The 25,093-nt window shown below is 50.1% G+C and overlaps 1 protein-coding gene across 12 annotated transcripts in view; it reads right to left on the bottom strand.

Annotated features, from left to right (window-relative positions):
• Positions 1-25,093, bottom strand: part of MSI2 (musashi RNA binding protein 2) — a 220,201-nt gene that overhangs the window by 27,622 nt on the left and 167,486 nt on the right. For 10 of the 12 annotated variants that reach the window (XR_007629773.1, XR_007629774.1, XM_050322098.1 and 7 more), the window contains exons 9-10: positions 19,692-19,806; positions 13,116-13,190 (exon numbers count right to left, since the gene is read on the bottom strand). Coding sequence is in view for 10 of the 12 variants with exons in the window: in XM_050322098.1 (XP_050178055.1) it covers positions 13,116-13,190; positions 19,692-19,806 (190 nt within the window). In the remaining 2 variants the exon portion in view is untranslated. The other 2 variants (XM_050322105.1, XM_050322104.1) reach the window with 2 other exon arrangements.

The following is a 25,093-nucleotide window of genomic DNA, read 5'->3' as shown; positions in this document are numbered from 1 at the left end:
GCTTTGCAAGGCTGAGGAACCACAGAAAAACAACTGAGGCACAGAGAAAGAGAAGAGCAAGCCAGAGAGAGTGAGCAAACCCCAGAGAGACCAGCAGACTACAGCCTCTACCTCTACACTATTGGCCTAGCTACAGCTCATCTATCAGGGCAAAGGAGCAGAGAACTAGACTAGAGTGACTTGAAACTACTTAAAATATCAATTAAAAAAAGACATACTTGCATTTAAATATGGTAATAGGGCTGTTGGGGGGAAAAAAAATATCAGAGGTAAATGTATGCAGAGTTCCCCAGGCTGCTGCTCCCTGTGCACTGAGCCCAGCACCAACCCCGGTCCTCAGGGCTGAGGTGAACCTGTTTGCTTGCAATTGCTAGAGCCTCTGTGGGATGTGGGGAGCACATCCAGACTGAGGAATGTTATAATCTGTGTTAAACACAAGTGTTAAACTCCCTCTTGCTGGGGGTGGAGCCACCGACCCTGGTCGGGCCCCCTGATATATGATTAGGGTTGGAGCTGGGATATCCTGGTCTGGGGAGACTTTGGAGTCAAACCAACCTCCAAAGAGCAAGGAAAGCATCTGCAGGACAAAGGCTGAGGCTCTGGGGCTTCATTCTCATGCAGAGCCATGGCTGGGCCAAGCTCCGAGCCCTCCCACTGTGGCTCCGGCAGGAGCAGAGCTGGCACCATTCCCCATCTCTCCCCCTCTGTTCCCTGCCCACCATGGCGCATGGCCCAAGAGCAGAGTCCTGAGTGTTCCCATGGCACCTTCACGACCAGCTGGCCACCCGCAAATCTCTCATTTGGAGGCTCCAGGGGCTCCCTAAACCGTCCGCAAGGGATCAGAGGAGCCGTGGATTTTCCATGGAATAAAATGCCTCTGCCAAAACCAATCAAATACCCTTCAAATCACCAAGCATCCCCTGAGAACAGCACAAACAACAGGGCTGGAAAGTTTGTTTCTCTTGTTCAGCTGCCAGGGACGCTCAAGATCTATTTGAAATGCAGGACAAAAAGTTTTGCCATGCAAAAGAAGAGTGAAATAACAAGGGTGGAGAAGGCGCTCCACGGAAAGAGCCCGAACAAAGGCTTCGTTATTGCATTCCAGTGGACAGATGTGTGAAAAATTAATCCCTCCGCCCCCAAAGAAAGCTTTTATCCCAATACTGAGATAAAAGCCTCTCTGCAACATGGCACTCCAAACAACTCAAGTGTGATCGGCTGCTCGCGCTCCGTGCGGGAACGCTGCAGGCGGCTGGAGGCGGAACAGGCACGGCACCAGTTCCAGAAGCGGGAGATGGAAACGGGGATTGATTATCAAGATTGGCAAAACCCTGCTCACTGATACACTCACAGGCTGGTTCCATCGCTGGAGGATCCCCCAATCAATCCAACATACTGAAAGCAATCGATCCCCCCACTAAAATGCCCTTTGCCAGGCACCGCATCCATCGGCTCGCTCAGCTGGGAACAGACTCTCTGGCACTGCTGCCGAGCCACCAATGCTGTGTGACCTCTCACCACTGTGCCAGCTCCCTGTGGGAACATGTGGCTCTTTGCTCCTGACCCTCCCAGCAGTGATAGGCAGCTGACACCGTTCCACTCTGCCTGCCAGGGATCCCGGCATGGGGCACTCGGAACACTTTCAAGAGCTGGAGCAGGGGACAAGGAGAAACTGCAGCCAGAGTGTGGAAACAGTGGCCCAGTGTCACTGGCTTGGAGGGAACTGGGTGCCAGGAATGGGTGTCTGGGCAAGAGTACCTTGAAGCCAATGGGAGCACCGATGGCAGCGTGCTCCAGATCCCACCCTGGCCAGGCCAGGCAGGGAGTATGGCAACTCCAGCCCCGCTCCCTCCCAGCCCTCTCAAGTCCACTGGAAAATCAAAAGGGTGGAGGGAGAGATCAATTCACTCCTCGTGTTTGTTTAAGGCACTGATTCCTGCCAGCACCATCCCTGTCCTTTGTGTACCCACTGCTTCCAACTGCCCAGAGGAAAAAAGCTCCCAGAGGTGTTCAGGCACTGCAATTAGAAGGTATTTTACATTAAATGTTTTGCACTGGGCTCACATTAAATGTTTTGCACTGTCCAGGAAAGCCCTGAGGATTCACAGCAATTTCATGCTCTCTCATTGCTCAGAACAAGCCAAACCCAGCGTTCCAAGTGCAATTTCTCACAGATAAATTTTCCTGCTTAATGCATCAATAGTTTCACTTTAAACAGTGAAGCAGGGAGGGAAGATGGACACATCTGGGTTAAAGGCTTTGTCCTGAGGTCCCAGATTCAGTCCATGGCTGGGTGCAGCACCTGCCTGCTCCAAGGCACAGGTGAGTTTGGGAGAAAGGGCAGCACAGTCCTGGGCTGCAGCACGTGGCCCCAGCGTCTCACGCTCGGCATGGCACTGAGAGCCCAGGATTTAGCGGATTTTCCAGGGGCTTTGTGAACAAATCTGATGAGAACAATGCTGCCTAAGCAAGGCCAGTCTCCACAGGGGCTCAAGGGGCTCAACAGGCCCTCCATCTCCCACTCCAGTGGGATTGTTCCTTCTCAAATCACCCAGTTCTCCTTTCTCCAGCCTGGACGTGGCTACAAGGCAACCACGAGCGAGGGAATTAACACAAGAACCATATTCCACCCTTCCTCCACACTGTCAGGACCCCCTTCCTTGCAGCCCTGGTCCTAAGAGTAATCACCGACTCCTTCAGCCCTGCTCTGCTCAGCCCCTGAAGACCCCAAGTATTTTGCATCCCCAAAGCACAAATGACCTCATCCTCTAAAACCAGCCAGACAATAGAAATCATCCCAAAAAGAAGTCACAAAGATCTTACAGGGATCCCTGTGCATGAGGGGATCGAGTTCTGAGGCTCCATCACCCCCAACAGTTCATCTCTTATACTCTGGTCCCCAGAGCACTGACCTGAACACCAGCCATTCCAGAGGGTCACTTGATCTACCAGGAAAAAAGTGAGAAGGCTGGAATATGAAATCATGTGCAGGATGAGCGGGAAGAGGAGCAGGGGAGCTGATCCCCCCTTTTCAAACAGCGTTCCCAGCAGCTTTGATCAGCCCGAAAAGCTGTGTGAGGCTCAGAGCTGTCATTTCAGAGGGGTTCTCGCTCCCATTATTCTTTCCATTAGGCACTGTTATCCTCTTTGGAGGATCTTTAGGCTTCATTTCAAAAGTATCAGAGACTCAAAACCATGAAGCAGAAGAGCCTGGTAGTTTTTTGAAGGCAGGCAGGCGTGGGTCCAATTTACCGCACAGAAATGTCGTCTTTAATGGTGAGCACACACAAGGGAAAGCTCCATCCCAAAACAATCCCTTTATGTTCAAAACCTTCATCTTCCAGGCTCTCTGTCTCACACTCCCCTTCCCTTTCTATAAGGAAACACAAATCAGAAAAAAAAAAAAAGCCTGCTACTACTCCAAGCTTTAGATGAACAACTCAGTGCTTAATATTTAGAGAAAAACATACACCCAGAGAAATCAAATATTCCCCAGAACTAATCAAAGACTGGGGTCCTACCAAATCACTCACAACTCATTACTATGCTTTAGTAGCAATTAACTCCTTGGGATTTGACTGCAAACTCTGTGAAGCTCTTCCAAAGTCTGTAGGAAGGTGGAAGCAGCGCCAAGCCCTGCCTGGAATGTCGTGTGCTTCCCACCAGCCAGGTCTGTCTCTGGAGAAGGGGGATGGCACCATTCACACCACAGTCAATGCCAGGGACCGAGCACGGAGCAGGGCAGACCCCCAGGGAAAACAGGGAAGTTCTTTCCTAAGGTTTTGATCGATTCTATTAACACCTGCAGCATCTGCAAACCCACTCCAACTCCTCTGTTGTGACAGCCTCATTAAGTGGTTCCCCTTGTCTTTTTCCACTGTCACAGTGAGCTGATTAAAATCCACTTCACCAGGTCAGAAAATTAGGAAACTTCAGCTAGAGCACATGACACACCATGGAAGCTCATCCTGCAGCCCCTGAGTCATCCAGGGCACAGCCACAAGTGTGAGGGTCTGTCCCCTGCCCGACAACCCCCGATGTCTGTTATGATGGACGTTCTGATGAGCAAATATTTCTGCTCTGGAACTTCAAAAACCCAGTAAACCCCAAATATAGTCAATTTAAAATTTGGCACTTTCAATTTACGTACAGTAAATGACCCATTTTTCAGCTGTTGCCACTCTCAGGCTGTGGGTTTTAGGATGAGAATGGTGCACTTCTGCCCAGTAATTACTGCATGCATCAGTGAGACAAAGCCGTGTTTGTCTCCAAATTATCATCCTGTGGCGTTTCAAGTGCAATAACCCTTTTGCAGTTATTCCACTGTACTGAAAACTGGGAAACTTCTCAAAGGCAAACAGTTTGTTGTAAAATAACTATTTGTTCAAAAAAACACAAACCCAAAAGCAAAAGCTGGCAGCTGACTTAGGTTATTTACCCTACTCTTTCTACCCTACAGCAGCTTCAAGGCTCCATTCCTGAAATGTGCCCTATGGAAGTTCCCACCATCCAGCACTGAAACCCAGTACGTAATTGGGATTGTCCCTAATCAGCAACTGGTGAAACACAGAGAATCACGAGCTTCAAGTGAACAGAGGACAGAGAATTTCAACCGAATCGCTTCCTAAAAGCAATTAATTCTGTTCAATATGAAGTTGCTGGGTTCGATGAAAGCATTTCATAGAATCACGAAGTCACAGAATGGTTTGGGTTGGATGGGACCTTAAAGATCATCTCGTTCCACCCCCCCATTTACCATCAATTTTTAATCAACAAGGTAAGTATAAAGGAAATGATTGCTGCAGGGGAGAAAATACCTGGGAGCTCACTGGCCCCAAGCTGCCTCACAGCACAGCAGCTCTGAATTTCTGCATTTCAGTCACCTGCTGCTGGATGAACAAGGGCAGGTTAGATGGAACCACATTAAGGCACCTATTTAAAGTTCAGCAACGTGGCACTGATTTGCTTCAAGCCTCATTTCAGTTGCTCCGATGGCAAGGAAAATGAGCTATTTGGTTAAGCTGCTTGCTTCAATTTTTATGAATGACCTAAACTATCTGGGGAAGTATTATTTAAAGACAGGTCCTTGATGATGAACAAAAGGCATAAAAAGCATTTGTGTCTGGAGGCTGAAGCTAGAAAAATTCAACACAAGAGGCAACGTAAAAGAGAAGGCAGTGAATCACAGAACAAGGGTACCAGAGGGTGGGAAACTCTTCACCACCCACACGTGCTGAGCAGACGCCCCTCTCAGAGATGCTGCAGCTCACCCAGCACTGGCAGGCAGGGACCTTTCCAGTGCTCCACTGGAGGAAATGCTACTGGGCATTCCAAAACCCACACTGTAAGAACAGTCAGAGGAGAGGATCAGGATGCTGAGCCCAGAAACCTTCAGGGCATCGCTGCAGCAACTGCGCATCACACCTCCTGGGCAGGGCAGGACGTGGAAGCTCCTCAGTGGTCACCTGGAAACCCTACCACTAAATGTGATGGAAAAACATTCGGATTTGAATGTTTTTGGGCTATAAGGAGACTGATCCCTTCAAGTTCTTTGCAAGCCCAGCTTTACAGTTAAAAACTGTCTCCACAGAGGTGCAAGGCACAAAAGCAGCTGAGCCGCCTGCCGTGCTCTGGCTCAGACACAGAGGATTCCTTACAGCAGGATGGGCATTACCAGATCATGTTCCTCCTCCTGTAGGGTTATCCATGTTTTCCTCCACACACGAGTGTTTGTGTTACGCCTCTTTACTCTTGTGAATAATTATTCTCATTACACCTCCGGTGGCTGCAGCTGTGGCCTCTCCGCAGCAGGAACCATTGCTCTGCATCTGCAGCACCACCCCAAAACACAAAGCCCTCCAGAGACACTGGCAGGTTTGGAGGTTTTTTTCCTTTTCTCATCTCTCTGTCCCTCTAGGATGACTCATTTCCAGGGCAATGACCCTGAAGTTTTAAAGCCTCCAACTCCAGGCACGGATCAGTGAGCAGCTGAGAAAAGGACAATCAGCACTCAAGTTCGATGTTCAGGATGTTCTTACTGCTCAGTTATTAAAGTTATCAGTAGAGAAAAACCTAACGAAGGATCTGGGCACTTTTGGTCCTCTGCCAGACACGGCGTTTGAGGAAACCTCAAGATGAGCCTCACTCCCACTGAGGAGCAGCAAAGGGAGACAGGCACCATTTTCACTGGCCACACTCTGCTGCCATCGGCAGTGGTGGCAGCTGGACCACCAACTCAGATCAACAGCCTTCTCTGGAAAACCTCACCTTAAATTCAGTGATTAGATTATTTTAAGGGGTGGGGAAAACAGGAGGTGAAAAGGGCATTTTACACAATTCTCTGCAACGTTAAAAAACTGTGCTAAGAGGCAAAGGTGCTCCAGCTCTGCTCAGTCTCAGGGAACACCTTTAGAGACCATTTTTTCCTGCATCAAAACACAAGCTACCGTCATCTAAGCAGAACTTGAAGGAGAACCTTCTAGCTGGAGATTTATGGGCTTTGCTATATTAATTTCTCAGCTTGCTGTCTGCAGTTCCAGCTGCTCCTCCCTCCAGGGATGCACCTGCAATGGGAACGGCCCCTCCTCAGCAAAATAACACCCAAAATCTTAATTTTATACCAGGTCCAGTCTACAGTCTTTGCTTTCAGTGATGGAGGCTGAAATGGAGAGGGGGAAAGAGGTAATTCAGGTAGTTCCAGCAGATTTCAAATGCACTTTGTAAACCACTGATGCCATGCAGATGCAGTGATGTGTTTAGGTGAAAACAAGGCATGCGGTGCAGGGGTGATCAGAGCAGATTTTAAGCAGTTAAGGAAAGGTTAGACAAAGGAGTGAGAGACATCTCCAGCTCTGTTCCACATCTCTTAACTAACTGAACAGGTGATTTAAAATAGGTTTTACATTTCCTACTCCTATTTTGCAGCTGCCACCAAGTTCCCCTTTCCCGAATGTTACATTTGACCAGTCCAGTATCACGACCAGACAAACTCTGCTCCTGTCAGTAAATGTTATACAAGCCCTACACTTGTGTAACAGTGCTTGAAGAGTGTTTTACAGAGCTGATCCCTATTAATACTGACTTCATCACTCCCTACGGGTACAGAAGCCATGTGTAGGCAGCACTTTTAAAATCACTTTCCATCACCAGAGCAGTTGGGTGTTTGAGTACAGGGGAATGTGGCTCAGGGTCGAGGAAGCACCACACACCCCACCCTGGCTGTTTTACACCACTGCACCGTGGTGCAGATGGAATTTGTGGGCCCCACTGCACTCCCCTTAGAGGTTATTAATCATGGGGGAAACCTGCAGCAGCAACAGAACTTGAATCTGTGTGCCCTAAACACCAGACACAGGAACCTCCTTCCCTCATCTCCTTCTCTCAGACACCACAACAAAGAAGCCTCAAGCATTTAAAAATAATTGTGCCTTTGTCTGTCATAATTCCCCTTGTCTTTGGCACCAGTTCCTTTTCCTTATCCCAAAAATAACTACTTTCTAGTTATTACCTACTAGGCAAGTGCCACAAATAATTTTCACACAAAATATCTCCCTATCCAGCACTGATGGGCAACAAGTGAACTGTTTGGGACTGGCATCAGGAAAGACACTAAATTAAGCTCTGTAGATTCACACAAAGTTGGTTTAAATGCTCTCATAATCACAAAGCCCACCGGTCTAGACTCTGAACCATCCTGTGTGGCATTTCCACTGCCCCAGGCACTGCAGGAGTGTGACCCAAGGCTGGGCTCCTGGCTTCTACAGCACCATTATTAATAAGCAAATGTATTTCCCTGAGCTCTGCAAAGTCTGTGAAAATATTTGTTTTTCCCACCTCTCCCCATACACAAAGGTTTTATTAAGCTTTAACAAACATACAAGCAAACAAACCCTTAATTAAAATAAATAATTTAAATTCCTGACCTGAAGGCTTCTACGAAACTTCAAGAACGCCCAAACATTCAGGTGATGATGAGAGAAAGTATAACTGGGATAAAGACAGTGCCAGAAAATCCCACCACAGCAGTGGAGCACCAGTGGGGATGCTGCAATTTTAACACAGATCACTCCTCTCCCCCCAATTACAAGTGCAATGTTGTCTCTTTTTTTGGGTGTAATTTTTGCTGTAAACACACCTCATACGTGACTGTTCCTCTGCAGGTTCTTCAAACACCGGGTCACACACTCTGAGTGATGGTTGTTTTATTCTTTTATTCAACTGTCATTGGTACTGGTTATTTGGGGCGTCCAAACCCAAATATTAAAACTGCAAGCTAAGAGAGCAGCAACACAGCAGATCCGTTGTAAACAATTTATTATTATTTTCTACCTCAGTTACTTACAGGAAAAAAAGTCATAAAAAAAGAAAAAAGAAAAAAAAAAAAGAAAAGCACAGATGGACTATTTACAAAAAATGAGAAAATTCACAATAGCCGAAATGTTTGCAAATCATGCACACTAAGACAAGTTCACAAAAGCAAAGCAATTCATAGCAAAAAAACCCAAACAAAATAATAAGAAGCCATACAGATTAAAAAAAGCTATTGCCTGCAGAAGAGTCAAAAGAAAACTACCCAATTATTACATCAAGCATCTTTAATGAAATGAACAGCACAGCCGTGGATTGTAGAGCCTTTGACACTGACATTTTAAACAAGTGGATTAACAAACATTAAAATGCATTACAGTTCTACTGTAAGCATGCAACGTACTTCTCACAAACTTATCAAATGGGTAGAAACACTTCAAGAGAAGCAGACTTTAAATATAGTGTGTGTTTTCTACCCAAAAGTCCAGAATCCAGCCTTGTTAAAGCCAATGGCAGGAGCTTTGCAGCTCCCCTGCGATTTGGGTGGAGATGAAGAGGTGCAAGATGCAGCTTAAGCAGGGAAAGCTTGGCCAGAATTTAGGAAACTCCCCCATGATTTGCAAGCGAAGTCTGGAAGGAGGAGCGGGTGCAGGAGTGTGCAGGAGCTGCGCTGGCTGCGGGGCAGGGGCGGTCAGAGCTTGGGATCACAGAACCCCAGAACAGTTTGGGTTGGAAGGGACCTTAGAGCTCACCTCGTTCCCAGGGCAGGGACACCTTCCACTAGAGCAGGCTGCTCAGAGCTCCACGGGCTCTGGGAGCGGGGCAGGGATCGCTCTGGGGGCAGGAACTGCCTCGGCCCCTCTCTTGGGGGCACCTCACCGTGGCCTCTGTGTGATTGTGGCAGCTCTCCAAGAGCCCCCGACCCAAGGGAATGGACTGAGGGCACGGGTGCTCTGTGGCAGCCATCGGGTCACTAACTGGAATAATTACACCCTGCGCTGCTCGTGATCCCAGGGACAGGAGACACCCGTCTTGCTCCACCCTGCATCCCATTTGTGCTACTGCTGGGTGTCCCCACGTTAAAAAGCGCCAATCGCTCTCGTTGGGGCTGTTTGTGAGACCCAATCAACCCAATCACCCTTCCTACTTCATTGATAAAACCATTTCTAAGAAGTTTGTGAGAAGTCATGCCTTCGGAACGCCCCTGACCCCATCCTTGTGAGTTACATTCCAAGTGGGCATTAAAAACTCATAACAAAGCAGAGGAAAAAAAATAATAAAAAAAAAATAAAAAGCAAACTCAAAGCAGTGAGGATATGGAGCCTTTAAAAAAATAAAAATAAAATAAAAAGTCCAGTCAATCAAACCAGCCAGTAAGAGCAGCAATTTTTCAGTGGACAGTGATATTAAACATGGACCACCCAGGCTTTCTCTGTCTCTCTCTCATTAGCACTGTAGTAAACCCCGATTAATTTGTTATGCATCTTTAAGAACTAGTTGATAAAAATTATGTCTTGTGAAATCGGCAAATAGTCTGCAAAGTGAAATAAGAACAGAAATTAATAGATTAAACTGAAAAGATAAGTCCCAGAAATAAAAAAAAAATAAAATAAAAAAGAGACACAGAAAGGGAGTGATTGCAATTAAAATAAAAGAGGCAATGTATTGTATGAGGAAGGGATGGAGGGAATAACGGGATGGGAGGGGACAGAGCAGTCACCAAAGGGTTGCATGTGTCTTGTCCATGGAGTCAGGGGCTGTCCTGTGCCATAGGAAATGGCTGAGATGTGGGACAGGATGTGGGACAGGCTGTGAGGGGACCCTGCCCGCAGCTCCAGCAGTGCCGTGCCCACCACGGACATGGGAATGGGAGTGCAAACAGGTGGGGTGTGGCACTCGTACCTCGTTTCACTTGGACAACAGTAAATACCATCAGGACAGTTCAACCAGATAGGAATTCCCTTTTTTTGGTCTTAATGTATTGAAATAGTAACTAGGGCAGTGTGACCTGTGCTGGGATGGACCAGGAGCCCAGTTGGGACGGTGCCTGTGCCAGCCCAGCTCTGCCCCGACACCCTCCGGGGTGACGCCAGCCCGGCCCCTGCCCAGCACACGGAGCACGGGCACCTGCAGAACACACTGCACTGTGTCACACACACTGCCAGCCCTCCCCCCAGAGGAACCCCAGGAGTGTGACTGTACATTGATATGCACGTTTACATTGACCACCACCACGGCTGGGTGTCGCGGAGCCGGGAGGCAGAGGAAGCTCTCAGACCAACAGCCCAGGATGCTCCTGCAGAAACAGCTGAGAATTTCTCTCTCCAAATCACAACATTAAGATTTTGGACCTGACAACTTACTAAAAAACCAGATTTTGGATTCCTCTCCATTGTTTTGCACATGCCTGTCCCACACTCCAAGACACAGCCACACCACGAGCCCCACAAGCACTTCTGCAAGTGCCAAAACGCACGAGGGGAAGGGTCAGCACATCCCTGTCCTCAGCTCCTGCCCTGCTCCCAAATGGCTCCCTGGCACTGGGCTCTCTGTCCCCAAACACCTGCTCCAGCAAGGGGGACACCCCATCCTGCTGCCAGCCCTGACCCCTCCGGGATGCTGTGCTCTGGCCAGGAGGTTCCCATGCCCTGCACCGCTCTGATAGGTCATGCTCCAAATCATCTGAGAACCCCCCAACAACTCTGATAAGGTTCTGATTGCTAAGGAAGAATGATCTGAGTGGGAGTGGAGCAGGGGCAGAGCTTTGGGGCAGGGAAACCCAACAAGGTGAGACAGGACCCTGAGCGTGTCCCAGCACTGCCCGGCTCCTGCAGGCTCCCCATGGCCCACAGCTGGTGCACCTTTTTAGTGCTGACAACCCACTTGGATCTTTTTCTCCATGTTCCATCTCTGCAGGAGACTGAAAATAGCCAGGCAGTAACTGGAAGGCCTGCTTTGGGAAAACAAGGCCCTTAACAAAAATATATCTAAGGAGGGTTCGAGTTGAAGGGTGCCTTTGCTGCCAGGCAGCAGACACGTTCGTTTTAGACGTTTATAATTAAATTCATCTAAGCTCTGATGATTTCCATCATTAAACCTATCAAAGGAGTCTCTCTTTCAGTGCCTTCATACGTATCAGTTGCCACAAGGAATCGTGAGGAACAGGAGGAGAGTGTGAGACAAGACACAAGCGCCTGCTGAAGCCTCCTCCTCACATCCAACTCCCAGCTGCAATCCTGCAGGACTGGACTCTCCCCCTGGCTCCAGTGGAGCAGCAGTGGGGTCTCCAGGGGGTCACCTGCCTTGTCCCCACTAGCACCATGCCACCCATTGCTGCTGGCCCTCCCTGTCCTGCCCAGATCCACTGACACCCTGGTTGTTTCGGGCCTGGCCCGGGAGGGTGCAGCACAGACGGGAAGAGATGGCTGAGCTTTTGGTAGGATTCAGAAAATAAACCCTCACAGCGCTGCTACCCTTGGTGTTATCAGTCCTGCAAAAACCAGCTGCACAAAAGCCCCATCCCAAGGACACTGCTCGTCCTACAGATGATGACAATCCACATTCTTCCAAAGCAGGGTCTCATCCTAACGACCCAGGGCCAAACACAAGGCTCTGTGTCTGCCCAGCCAGAGGTAAAGCCAAGCATCCATCCACATCCCCACCCATCCCACAGGACCTTCCTGTGAGCATGCTGGTTTTCCTCCTGCCCTGCTGTTGCTCACTACAGGGGGTTCACTTGGTTTCCCCATCACCCCAAGCTCCCAGCCCGTTGTTCTGAGCCCCGAGGAGCGCGGCAGGGGGTGGTGGAGCTGCAGGGTGCGAGCCCCTGTGATGAGGGCGCTCACGAATTTACGGCAAGGCCCGCTGGGGTCTCACAGTGGCCAGGCGGGGCTTCAGCCACAAACACAGCACTGCTGCTGGGAAAGCCCCAGGGTGGAAGGGAAGGAAACTCCCTGTCCTGCGTGGTGTCAGTCCCACCGTGGATGTGCTGGAAAGGACAAGGGGCTTTGGATGGGCTTTGCTGGAGGCCCCATCCCTGGAAGCGTTCAAGGTCAGGCTGGACACGACTCCGAGCAATGATCTAGTGGAAGATGTCTCTGCTCATTGCAGGGGGGTTGGACTAGATAGCCTTTGAAGGGTCCTTCCAGCCCAAACCACTGCGTTCTATGGTTCTCTGATTTATCTCCTCCTGACCCCGCTGTGCTGTGCAGTCACCCCAGCCCCGGCTACGCCAAGGAGAGGGGGAACCAACCAACACCAAACTCCACCACCAACACGCCAAACTACTTCAGTGAAGGACCCCCGAGACCCCCACACAGAACACAGGAAGGTCGGACTTTTCACTCCGAAGCTGAATATTCACTTACCACAGGACAGCACGGGAAGGTGTGTGCGGGTCTCTGTGTGCGTGTGCGTGTCTGTGTGTAGCTCTATAATATATATGAAAGGAAAAACCCATCAAAGGGAGGGTAACAGCTCTTCAGTGATCTCTCTTGCTTTATGTTTTAATTTAAGAAGTTTGTTTTCAAATAACCAGTACCAATTTACACGTTAGGAAAAATGTATTTAAAATATGTCTCTATAAATATCTATTTTTAAAATAGTAAAAAAAAAAATAAAAAAATATTTGCTGTTGTGTGAGATGCTCCCTGCAGACTTGCCTGTCTCAGCTTGCAGCTACGGATTAAAAAAAAAGAAAACAAAAAAAGAAAACAAACAAACAAAAACTAAAAAAAAAGAAAAAAAAAAGGAAAAAAAAAGAAGGAAAGAGGGGAAATAAAGCAAATCTGCAAATGAAATGTACATACCTGGGAACTGATAACTGTAACTTGGGGCAAATCCAGGATATCCTCGGCCATACGTTGCCACAAAATTCGGGTAACCTAGACCACAGAAATGTAAAAGAAAACAGAAAGAGAGAGAGAGATTTTGAGGATTAATGAAGAGGGTTTTTTTTAAATACAATACACAATGACAGGAAGGATGGGTGAGACTTGATTTTACAGAAGGTATTAAAAAATCAGATTTATTCTGCTCATGCCAAACTGCAGAGAGGTTTCATCATTACCCTGAATAGAAACATCTAGAGCTGGCCCAGCTCCGAGCAGGAGCCCTGTCACTTCGGTAATTAACATGCACTTTGGTGTCTGGAGCCCAAGGACTGTGCATACTTGTTAGCTGGAAGAGTAAATGCCAAATGCTAAGGCTAAACACATAACACGGGTTTGCTCTGACATTTGGAGAGCTTACAATGAATGTACTTTGCTTCAGAGCTATTGACAGTTGGAGATTAAGGTAGTAGTAATTCTTTATCCTGGGAGTGTGAAGGACAACAGTTAACACATCAAAGAGTTTCTGCAGCAGCAGAAACGAGCCAGGGAGTCAAAGAGCTTTTAATTTTTCAGGAAAGTAAAAGGAAGCTGCGCGAGGCGCTTCCGAGAGCCATTTCTGAGGTAGAGCAGCAACGCTGTCGACCTCTGGCAGCTTGGGGAGGGTGATTAGGAGAAGAAACCATCTGAGATCATTCTGTTCATAAAGAAGCCTCAGTAAAGGCACAGAGTGGTAACCCTGCCCACTGGAATGAGCAGCTGGAATGTGAGGCAGAGCTCAGGGAGGGTGTTGATGGACACTGGTGCCACCACTCAGCTGCTGGCCCTGTGGTGCTTGGCCAAGGGTCTGCCCTCATTATGTGGTGCTGGGACCACAGGCAGTGACAGCCAGGCCAGGGGAGGGGGCTTCACTCTCCTGTTTGTGTACATGCTGGAGGTCCCACCAGTCCCTGACTGTGTCCTGGTGGCAGCAACCCTGGGGTCACGCACTGTGACCCCGGTTTTAACCTCCCCACCCTTACACAGAGCAGCTGTTCTCTGTGGTCCCACCGCGGCTGTCTGCTCTGACCAGCACAGCCGATGGCCCAAGGTGTCCTGCACACTCAGGAGGTTTCCTAGAATTCTAACCTCCCACAGATCCTCAACCTCTCCTCGCTCAGTTTTCTTAAAAACAGGCACCGCTCTTTGCAATTCCAGTGCACTTAATGCAACATCCCTGCTGATCCTCAGCGCCAGCCCAGACCTCTCCAGATCAAGAAACCATCAGGAAAAGTTTGCTCCCACTATCTAAAGTCAGTGGGAATCTTGGCAGCAACTGGGCTGGAGGCTGAGAACCCCGTTCAGCAGCCAAATGGCTCTTCTGGGGAGCTCCCACCTCTGCTTTTATTTATCCTTTAATACTCTCATCCATCACACGACTATTTTCCTGCTGCAGCAAGTCCCTCCATTTCCGATCACATTCACATATACATATAACGTACTATTAATCATAATCTAAAACTGCAAGATAAAAATGCTTGGATGAATTCTGATGATGGGATTAAGCAGTGCCAAGCCAAGGCAGCCCTGCGATGCCCGGCCAGCACATCGCGCTCTCAGCGATATGTACACACCGCTTAGCCCTTGACTATTTATTTCACAGCTCAACAGCTGGATTCCCTTAGAAACTAATCACCTCTGTCATTAAATCAGATCTTTCAGAGTTAAGCTTTACAAACCTTTTTTCCTTTCTACTTTTTTTTTTTAAACAACCCTATTGATAAATGGATTGTTTGCTAAGTAAGTAGCGCCATTAACACCACTGCTGAAAAATCACTCTGCGGCGTCCGACCGCAGCCTCTCTCCTTGCCAAGGGAAAGAACGAAGTTTTATTTTGATTCAGACAACACTGAAGCAGATCTGCCAGCCCATGACTGTTGGGGTGCAGGGGACTGATGTGCTGGGCAGCACCTGAGGTCTGCAGGTTGGTCCTGGCTGGATTGGCACAGTGGTAGATGGCAACTGCCCACAATGGTTTTGGATGCCACCTCATCTGCTGCCTGCCCTGGGATGGTCCTGCCTCCACCCCAGGGCAGTCCTGCTGCAGCCCCACTCTCCCTGGCCACACATGGCTGTGCCCGATGGCTGCGGCACCAGCCGAGCTGCCCGGGGGCTCTGCCGGCACCGCCAGCGCTCAACGCTCCCTAAGTCAGGCAGATGAAATCATAAATTTATAATACAACATTACTTCAATTTTCCTCTTCATTTACTGCTGCAGTGCCCGGCTCTGCTCTAACGACTCGAAGCCTGATCCACACGGAGAAATTGCCTGGCTGAATATCAATAGCGCGTTAACGCCGCGCCCACGTGGATGCTTCATCAAGCCAAATCATGGCCATGCTGACCTACCCAACATTCCCATTAGGCGCCATCCTCATCCCTCACTGGGCACTGAGCAGTTGATTTGCTTTGGTAGTCCTGGGGAATGATCAATCCCTTTAACTATCCCTTGCTGGTAAACCAAAATTCCAAGTTTTCCCCTCCTCTGAAGCAAGACCCTCCTGCCCTTGGAAGCAGAACTCAAATCAGCAATCAAACCACTTTCACACCTCCACCTCCACCCAGCTCCTGCCCAGCCTATGGAAATGTCTTTTCATTTTAAAATCTGGTGGTCTGAGAGGTACAAAGCTCATGCTCCAAATGTGGGAACACCGAGCACATCAAGGAGATCTGAAAAATTAAGTCAAATGCTCTAATAAATGCAAGAAAATGATTGTCTCCAAATGTTGCTCTGAGGAGCCCCAGGTCATTTGCAAGGGAAGGCAGGCTCTTCCCTCCAAAGCACAGTCCCACATTGCAACAACAATCCTGAGGGTCTTTCCCAAAAGAAACGTGCTGTGACCTTGACAGAGGCACCTGTGGCATGGAGGAATGAAAGCCAAAAATAGTCTCCTACAGACACACGGGTGGTCACATCCTGGGAAGCAGCTAGAGGGGAGAAACACATCTGCTGGAGAAGCTTCTCCCTTGGCCCTGGGCTGACCTGTCTCCTCTCACAGGACTCAGGAGTGATGTGACTGATGGCAGCCGTGCCCATCGGCGGCGGGTGCTGCTGCCAGAGCCCGCGGTGCTGGAGCACCGTGCCAGCCTCTGGGGCAGCCTGCGCTAACCGAGGGCTCCCCATCGGAACCTGCCTCAGAGGCAGCTGCTACTCCACTGAACAGTGTCTGATGGAAAAAGGAATGACTTTCTTTGAAGGGCACAAGCTTCTTTTATGCATGAGCTCAGCCTACCTAGACTGAGCGCGTGCAGGAACACACAGCCCTGGTAGAGACCTTCCCAAAGCCGGGGATCCTACCGGACATCACTCTGGCACTCCAGGGGTGTAAGCTCTGGGGGGCGAGTGCTCCTGTCTCTGGAGGGATTTGCAAGTTAAAGGAGCACAACTTTAACATTAAACACCAGTAAGATGCCCACTGCCAGGAGAAATGAGTGTTATGGGGCCTCATCTCAGGGTCACATCCAGATCTGGGTGTCACCACCGGGACCACTGCCATGGTGGCTGCCACTTCCCAGAGAGCAGCTTCAGATGGGAGGGCAGACAGAGACCACTTCCTCTTCATGTTGCTTTCTTCTTTTCTCTCTTCTTTTCAAGTTTGCAGGCACAGATCTGAACAGAGGGCAACAAGCTGTGGGGTAACATGTGACACCATCATGTCCTTGGGTGACAGGCTCCTGGAGTGCATGCTAGGACCAGCTGACAGTGGCGAGGCTCCAGGCACAGGGTGAACTTCTTGGTCACCAAACTGCTCCCACTCAGCCACAGATGTGTGCAGGGAGGGACACAGGAGCATCCCCAGGGCTGGGGAGCAGCTCTTCCTGACAGGGAAGGTGGGTTGACAGAGGGAGGGAGATTGGTGGAACCAAAACTGCCCCGACCGCTCTTTGTGCAGAGAGGCTCATTAATGCCCCTGCTCTCCCCCAGACCGTGTGTGTCCCACGAGCAGCCCGAGCCCCAGACAGCCCAGAAGCATTCCTGGCAGACGGCTCAGCCTGCCCGCGCTCTCCGAGTCAAAAAATCCGTTCAGAAGAACACTTTAATTTTGCTCCAATCAACCAAATCATCACAGAAGCGGCTGCCTGCGCACCTTTAGACCCCGGCTGCTGCAGGCTCCTTGGGGAGGCTGTGATTAATGAAAAAGACCAACTTCCTTAATAGCTTTGGAGGGAGTCGCTCCCTGCTCCTTCCTTTGGGTTGTCTCGTGCGTTCGTTCCTCTGATTCCCTCCTCTGCCCGTGAATAGCAGCTGGAGAAGGTGACCTTGAACAAGGGCTTCTGCAAACAGGTACAAAAATCCTTCCAGAGCAGTCCCACTTGCTCTGGTTTGGGCCAGTTGGGCACGGAACAGGAGGAACAGGATAGCGCTGACCCGGCCTCCTGAGACCCCGCAGAACACTCTGCTGTGGCAGATGCTGCCTCCGGCGTGACGGGATTCTGTGCCTTGTCATTTGATGGGTTAATTACACCCCTCTCCTCACGGGGACGGGCCCAGCAGCCTTGAAATGGGGGGTTCTGACGGCCATCCAGGCTGCTCTGCTCTCCCGCACTGCAATCTCCTTGTTTAGCACTTAATTATTTAACACGGTGCCACTGCAGCAAGCAGGAACTGGGAAGATGAAACACCATCTAGAGTGGATAATGAAGCACCTGGCTTTCACCATGGATCAATCATTAGTGCTGAGCAAGTCACCCCAACTGGAAATGAAGGGAGAGCGCGGTACGGGCCCTGCTGGAGCAGCGCCGGTTGGGTTGGCCCAGACCCACCACTGCAGCAGGACACAGTTGGGGCACCTGTTGGCAGGTCCCATCTCTTCCTCTGTGCAGATCCACTTGCTGAGGCCTTCTTCCCTTACTTCTCACAGCTTGAAACAATCACTTCCCGGAGGGGCAGCTCCGGTGGGAGTGACTGCTGCTGCACCCGAGCGCTGAATCTTCCCTTCAGGACACTGAGGCGAACCCGGCTCCATTCACCCCCTGCCCGGCCACAAGGAGAAGGGCTGAGGCCACGTGGTGGGCACAAGAGGGATGATGATGCCATGGATCTTCCTGGCTTCCCAGGGTGGCGTGGACTCTCTCCTCCTGCAGCCAGGAGGACTGGCCAGCACGGTGGCCCCACCACCTCCACCAGCCCAACCCCGGGCACCGCCGGCGGAGAAGCAAAATCAGAAATCAAGTACATTTGCTCGAGCACACTGAGAACACACAGGTAACGAAATCATGGACTGACTAGAGCAAGATAAATATTTTAAGCAGAAAATGTAATTTCCAAACACTATGGGGCAGGGTGGCGGTGGAGCGTGGGGACAGCAAAACAGATGATCAGCCGAAATAACCCAATTACACGTCCCAGAAATGGATCGCTCCAGCCACACGAACAGAAGTACTATTAATTCAGAGATAAAGCAAACATGGCAGGGAGTTTTTCCTATCAAATCAAGCGGTGCCTGGAGTCAGACACCTCAGCACAACAGCCTGATCCTCATAGGAACCAAGTCCTCTGACCTGATGCCCACCCCAGGGGCTTTGGGGTCCTCCAGCATCTCAGGCAGCCCCCGGACCTGCTTGGCAGAGCTCAGGGCAACCCAGCTTCCAAGGGCTTTTGTGCTCAGTTTGTGGGATCATCTAAACACAGGACAGAAAATTCAAAGCATCCCAGAGAGGCTACACATCAGGGACATGAGCCTGGGAAAGGCTCTTTGCTGCCAGAGGACACCTCCAGATGCCCCCTTATTCCCACAAGTTTTATGCACACAGCATGAGACAACCAAGGGAAAGTTCAGGGATACAAAGCAGAAAGTTGAAAATATATGGGGTTTTACAAAAGAACATTGGCAATGGATTTGCAGCCTTTTGGCTGAGGAGAGAGTATCCAGAGGTTGTCACGTTATATACAAAGAACAACTATCTAGGCAGAAACAAATGAGAACCAATTATAACTAAATAGACCTCGCGCACAAATAGAATATTGCCATTAAATATCGTTTATCCCATTTAATTAGTATTTTCTGGACACAATACTCAGGACTAAAATACCATTCCATCTCCTTGAAACTTGTAATTATTGTTGCGACCTGTCCTGTTACGCATCTCCCCGCTTCCTCCATCCATGTCATTTAAGAACCAGCAAGATTTTCAATTATCTATGCTGAACTGTCAAAGCTACCTTTAAAAGAAGGGGAATAATGTGTGACTCAATTCCTCTAAAAAAGGGGAGAGATCATTTTTAGTCAGAATGAACACACTGCATCTTTCATCATTCTATTTTTGCGAGTAAGAGTAAAACAGGCTATTTAAAACATCCATTTAAATGCAAATTTTTTATATTCCAGGCGGGGGGGAGTTAATCATTTACCACAGACAGGATTATTTTCTCCACTCCACCCCTGCTAAAGTTTCAGCCTCGCACCCACACAGGTGCAGGGATTTGCTCACCCCTACAGTTTCAGGGTTTGGAAATCAGGGAGACAACAGGGGAGCCTCCGGCCCCGGGAGCTGCGCGGTGGCTCCGGCACTTACCCAACATTCCCATCCCTAGCATAAAAGCGTCCATGGTATACGGTAATCCACGTGCCCTTCCTCTCGTCCCTGGTGGAAACATCACTTCTTTAGGTTGTGCTTTCTTACATTCTACCTATTGAGCAGAAACATGTACAAATGAGATGCAAATGAATTCCATGTAAATGTCAAATGCAGAACTGATCTACTTAAGGGGGGAGGTTTATTTTTAGCGTTTGCCTCCCCACACCTCCTCCCCCTCAAAGGTGAACTTTCAGAATAGCATAACCAGATTTAAGAGAGCAAACGTGTATGTCTCTTTAACCACCCACTGCACCCACCCCCACCAAAGATGACAGAAATGCTGATTTAAGAAGTTCCGTGTTCCTGAAAGGAAAACCGGCACTCGTGGGACGGGATGAATGGAGGGAGGGCTCCAGCACAGCTCCCTTGCAATCGATAACAGAAAACGACTCCCAGTGATCATTACAAAAAGCTCCTTTTAAAATAGGAATAAAGAATCAATATTTCTACCCAGCAGAAAATTTCTGTAAACCCAATTAATAAAGGATCTGCATTCTTCCAGTTACTCCCGCTGCCTTTGGAAGTTTCTTAATGCCTCTGGAAGCACAGAGTGATCCCTGTGTGAGACACTGATCCAGCTCTGTGGGCAGCAGGACATGCAGGACATCCAGCACCCTAAGCCACCCCCTTTCTGACCAGGAAAAGGGAGAAATAAAGCAACTTTCCACAATGCCAGCTCACCCCTCCAGGTGACTGCCCCTGTGGTCCCCTTAGCACTGGTGCTACAGTCGCACCAGTCAGCTGGTTTGGAGCTAACTGGAGTTAGCTGAACCCATTCCTATGGCTCTACACCTCAGTCCATGCTCTGAGCAACAGGGTGATGTGCAGCCACACAGCCCAGAGCTGCCTGGGTGCGGGGACACCCCACCTGCACGGTTTGCACGATGAGCACCGCTTGTCTGAGAGCTGAATCCACAGGTTTGAGCTTCGTGCCTCTAATTTGTTTTTCAACCAGTCCCTTGATGCTCTGTGCATGTTTACACTCCCCTCAGCCCTTGCCTGGCCATTCCAGAGTGGAAGCAGGGCTCCCAGCAGACATGGTGGCACAGCCACGGTGCAGGGGCCGGGAAGGGGCTATTTGTTGAGGAGGGTTGGTTCCAGGTCTCCCAATCCCTCCACCCCTGGTACAAGGTGTCCCATGTGAGCAGGCAGCTGCTCCAGGCAAACCTGGGATGTGGGATAACAAGGATCATTATCCCAGTGCCCAACAGCCCGATCAGGGACTGGTGCCTACTGAAAATTGCATAAACCTGGGATTGTCAATGATGGGGTTGCCTTGGAACAGGCGGGTGGTTTTCCTGAGACGATGAACACACGGTCCCTGATTGGGCTGCTGGGCACCAGGATAGTGAGCTGTGTTATCCCACATCTCTGTCCATGGCAGGGGGTGGAACAAGATAAACTTTAAGGTCCTTTCTGACTCAAACCATTCTGTGATTCTATGAATCACCCCAGAACCCAGGGACACGGCGAGCTCAGAATCCTGAGCACCAGCGCCAGCCTCCCACCGCCCCCACACCAGCACTGCAACATCCTCCCAAACTCTCCTCTGCTGATTTTTAAACAGGGGATCACTGCACAGGAGTCTGCCAATCTGACTCCTCCACTCAGATGACGGGGGGAGCACCAGAAGTGCCGCTACATTTCACAGCCACATCTTTGGGGATGGCCACCGCTCCCACTGTCACGGCAGCACCGCTTACACCTCGCAGCTACCGGCACTGCACAGTCAGGATGACAAAACCCATCTAGTCTGGATGGACGGACAATTAACAGGAAAATGAAGTTGGGATTAGCACTGTTAGAAACAATAACCCAGTAATTAGCTTTTGCAACCACAACCCAGCCCACCGCTGCTCTCTGCAAGCCTGGCATCGCTTCTGATTCCACAGCACACGAGGATACAAAGGAAATGGCAGTGAGCTGCAGAGGAGTTTTAACCAGGATTTAAAGGGGAACAAAAAGTCACCAGTAGGAAGGCAAAATAATTTCTAAGCTTCTGTAAACAAGTATACCCCACATAGAGGGCGAGAATATTCTGTTACCCAGCAGAGACTCTCTCCCCATGGGAGGGATGACAGGTGGGATACGGGACCGGGAGCCTGGCCCTGCTGTGCCGTCCTGGGAGAAAGGACTGCCTGACTCCAGTCCAGGCAGCTCACCCAGGGGAGACTGTTACACTCCACAGGCAGCACTGCCAGACCATGAGGTGCTCTGGGAAGCTGCCCACACACCAGCCCATCAGCAAACTGGGACAATACCAGAAGAAGAGATGAAGCAAAATGTGAGTGGATCCGTAGGGGGCTTCGATGGTGCCTCATCACCAACAGCAAAAGCAGGAAAAAAAGGGAGCTTGCTGCTCTTCTGCCAGAATCCAGCTCTGTCCTTCATGGGGAAGGGATGGAGATGGCCATAATCACCCTAAAGCCACAGTTACTGCAAGTGGAAACCCCGGAGGCAGCAGGGATCGTGTGCCACGATGTGCAATGGGGCTTCTCCAAGAGGGAATGGATGCAGATTTATGAGTCAGGGCTCAGCTCCTTATCAAATCACCCCGAGAACTGCCCGATGAGAGTCTTTGTATATAAATCTGGACCTCACTCAAACTTTCAGTTCAGTGTTTCTGGGCATCTTAATAATTTCCAGATTTTTTCCACCTTCCTGTACAAGGATGTGCTTCACTTTCAGCAGCCCAACAAAGAAAGGTTTAACTCTTAGGCTAAAAAAAACCAAAAAAAAGGCAGGGAAACTAAAATTCACTATTTTTGTTTAGTCTAGTTTGGAGAATGAACCTTACACTGGGGTACTCCTGGGTCAAGCAGAACAGTCGCAGCCACGGGAACCCAGGAGGGCAGAGCTGGGGAGTGAAAAGCCTCTTATACCCAGCCAACAAAACAGGCTGTCAGCTCTCAGCCCAGGATGTCTCACAAACGCTGGCTAACAGCTTTCCAGGGAAACCAGGGCTATTTTCAGGAAAGCAGAATGCACAATATCCACAATGCACAAACCCCCACTGAACCACCCACAGACAAGGAGACTTTGTCGTGCCAGAAACGTGTGATCCGCAGTTTGTTGGGGTTTGCTCACCTTGGGGACACCATGTCACTCACACCATGGCAAGCTGCACCAGGCAGCAGCAGAGAGGCTATAAGCTTATTTGGGAAAATGCCTTAGATCGTGGGTCTGTTGATGTATTAGATCACTGATCAAAGGCAGGCCCTGGAACCAGCTGAACTGGAACAGGCACGAGCAAGGTCGCCCAGAGAAGCTGTGGCTGCCCCATCCCTGAAGTGTCCAAGGCCAGGCTGGATGGGGCTTGGAGCAACCTGGAAGGTGACCCTGCCCATGGCAGGGGGTGGGAATGAGATGAGCTTTAAGGTCCCTTCCAGCCCAAACCAGTCTGTGACCGACACATCTGAAATGGCACCACACAGCTTGGGGAGAACCTGAAGAGCATCAGTGCACTAAAAAAACCCCACAACAAAAGAAACACAAACCCCACAAAACCCCACCCTGAGAGAGAGGAAGAGCCACAGGTGCTGGGCAGTGTCAGAGCCTGTTCTAGAACAGCCCAACATTTCTGTCAGCTGCTCCAGAGCCTGACGTGAGACCCTGACTGCAGGCTTGGCTCATGGCCCCTCTCAGCAGCGTGTGTCCCACTGTACCCTGACTCCATCACAGTGGGATCCAGGGGAAAATAAATTACTCCATCACATTTCTTTTCCAGCCACTTCTGCACCACATTAGAAAACCAGGTGTCTTTGCAAAGCTGCCTGCTCCTGTCAAAGGAACAATAATCCAGGGACAGCTTGTTTGGGTTTATTGTCCCCCTGCAACGCTTGGAGCATCTTTGGCCTCCCACGTAAATTCCGAGTTTCATTTATTAAATACCTCCCTGGCATTTTCTTTTCACTTCCCCACTGCTCGTTTAATATTACAGTTGACATTCTAGGCTTTACGGATGGCAACAGAAGTAGAATGGATGAGCTAAAAATAGCCTGCCAGGGAGACAGGAGCTGGAAATAGGCCTGGGAGCAGCCACCCCCTGCCCTTTGCTTGCCCCTGCGTTTTGGGAAATGACAGAGGTCAGCACACGAGGAAGAGCAAGCTCAGGGTGAGTCGGTGCCCACAGAGCCGTGGATACCCCAGCTGAGCAGCCAGGGATGGGGACAGGGAGGGGGACAGGGATGGGGATGAGGATGGGGTGTCCCAGTCCCAGCTCATGGAACAGTGCAAACCCCACCGCCTCGGGCTGGGGCTGTGAGAGCCCGTCCCCTCCACAGCTCAAGGCTACAGGGGGCCATGATCCAAGCAGATCCGTGCCCAGTGCTGCCCCTGGCCAGCTGGGTGTCACCCTGGGCATCTGGACCATCTGCCCCAGCTCCCCGGCACACACACGAGCTCTCCTGCCCCTGCGTGGGTCTGGCAATTCATCTGCAGACACATCAGCAAGACGATGACTCAGTCCCAAAACAGGATCATGTCTCATCCCCTTGCTCGTGGGCTGCTTTCAAAATTAGTGCTGAAGAAGTGACAAGAAGAGAGCGTTCAGAGCACGGTGGCACCTGGAGCATGCACCGAGCAAGCAGGAGGTATTTTAATTATCCAACAACAAACACCAACAGCCCACACTGTTTCTCTGGCTCCTTGTGATGTTCCTTGAGTGTTTCCACCCTGTCCCATCCTCCACACTCCCTGTGCTGCTGTCATGTTCCCATGCAGCCTTTTGCCTGGGAAGGGATCCTCTCAACAGCTCTCCCCCACTCTCCTCTCCCAGGGGATACCAAGAACCAGGTGAGGCTTTTCTAGTCCGTGGGTACAGACCCAGGGATGAAGCATCAAACATTTGTGCCCTGCCCTGCTGCTGGCAGCGGGACACACCAGCACCTGCTGCTCCATCCATCACCCCCCCAGCACCCCAGCCAGGCAATCCTGAGCCAGGCAAAGGCTGAGCCCTACTCCAGAGAAAAGCCTATTGTGGGAATAACTAAACCCATGGAGCGTGATATGACATGTGCCCACCTGCTGTGGGTAGGAAAATCCTGCAGCGTGGCGCTGGAGCTCTGCCCTCCCACCTGCCGATCCCTAAATTTACATCCCAAGCACTTCCTAATTTGTTACCGGGTCTGTCGTCTGGGGGTGGTTGCGGTTTGCTCTTTTCTTAAATTTTAAGGCAGATTAATCAGCATTTAGTAACTATATCAAGAGGAACGAGCCTTCCCTCACCCCACAGGTAGCTGAGGGGAGGTGCAGCTGGGGCAGGCAGGAGTCCCCAGGGCAGGAGGGGCCCATGGGCAGCAAGATGCTCGACCAGGGCAGAGGTAGAGCCCACAGCATCC

This window comes from Myiozetetes cayanensis, unplaced genomic scaffold (assembly GCF_022539395.1).
Source record: "Myiozetetes cayanensis isolate MyiCay16 unplaced genomic scaffold, myiCay2020 scf27, whole genome shotgun sequence".
NCBI lineage: Eukaryota > Metazoa > Chordata > Aves > Passeriformes > Tyrannidae > Myiozetetes > Myiozetetes cayanensis.
This window is presented reverse-complemented; position numbering and strand designations above follow the sequence as displayed.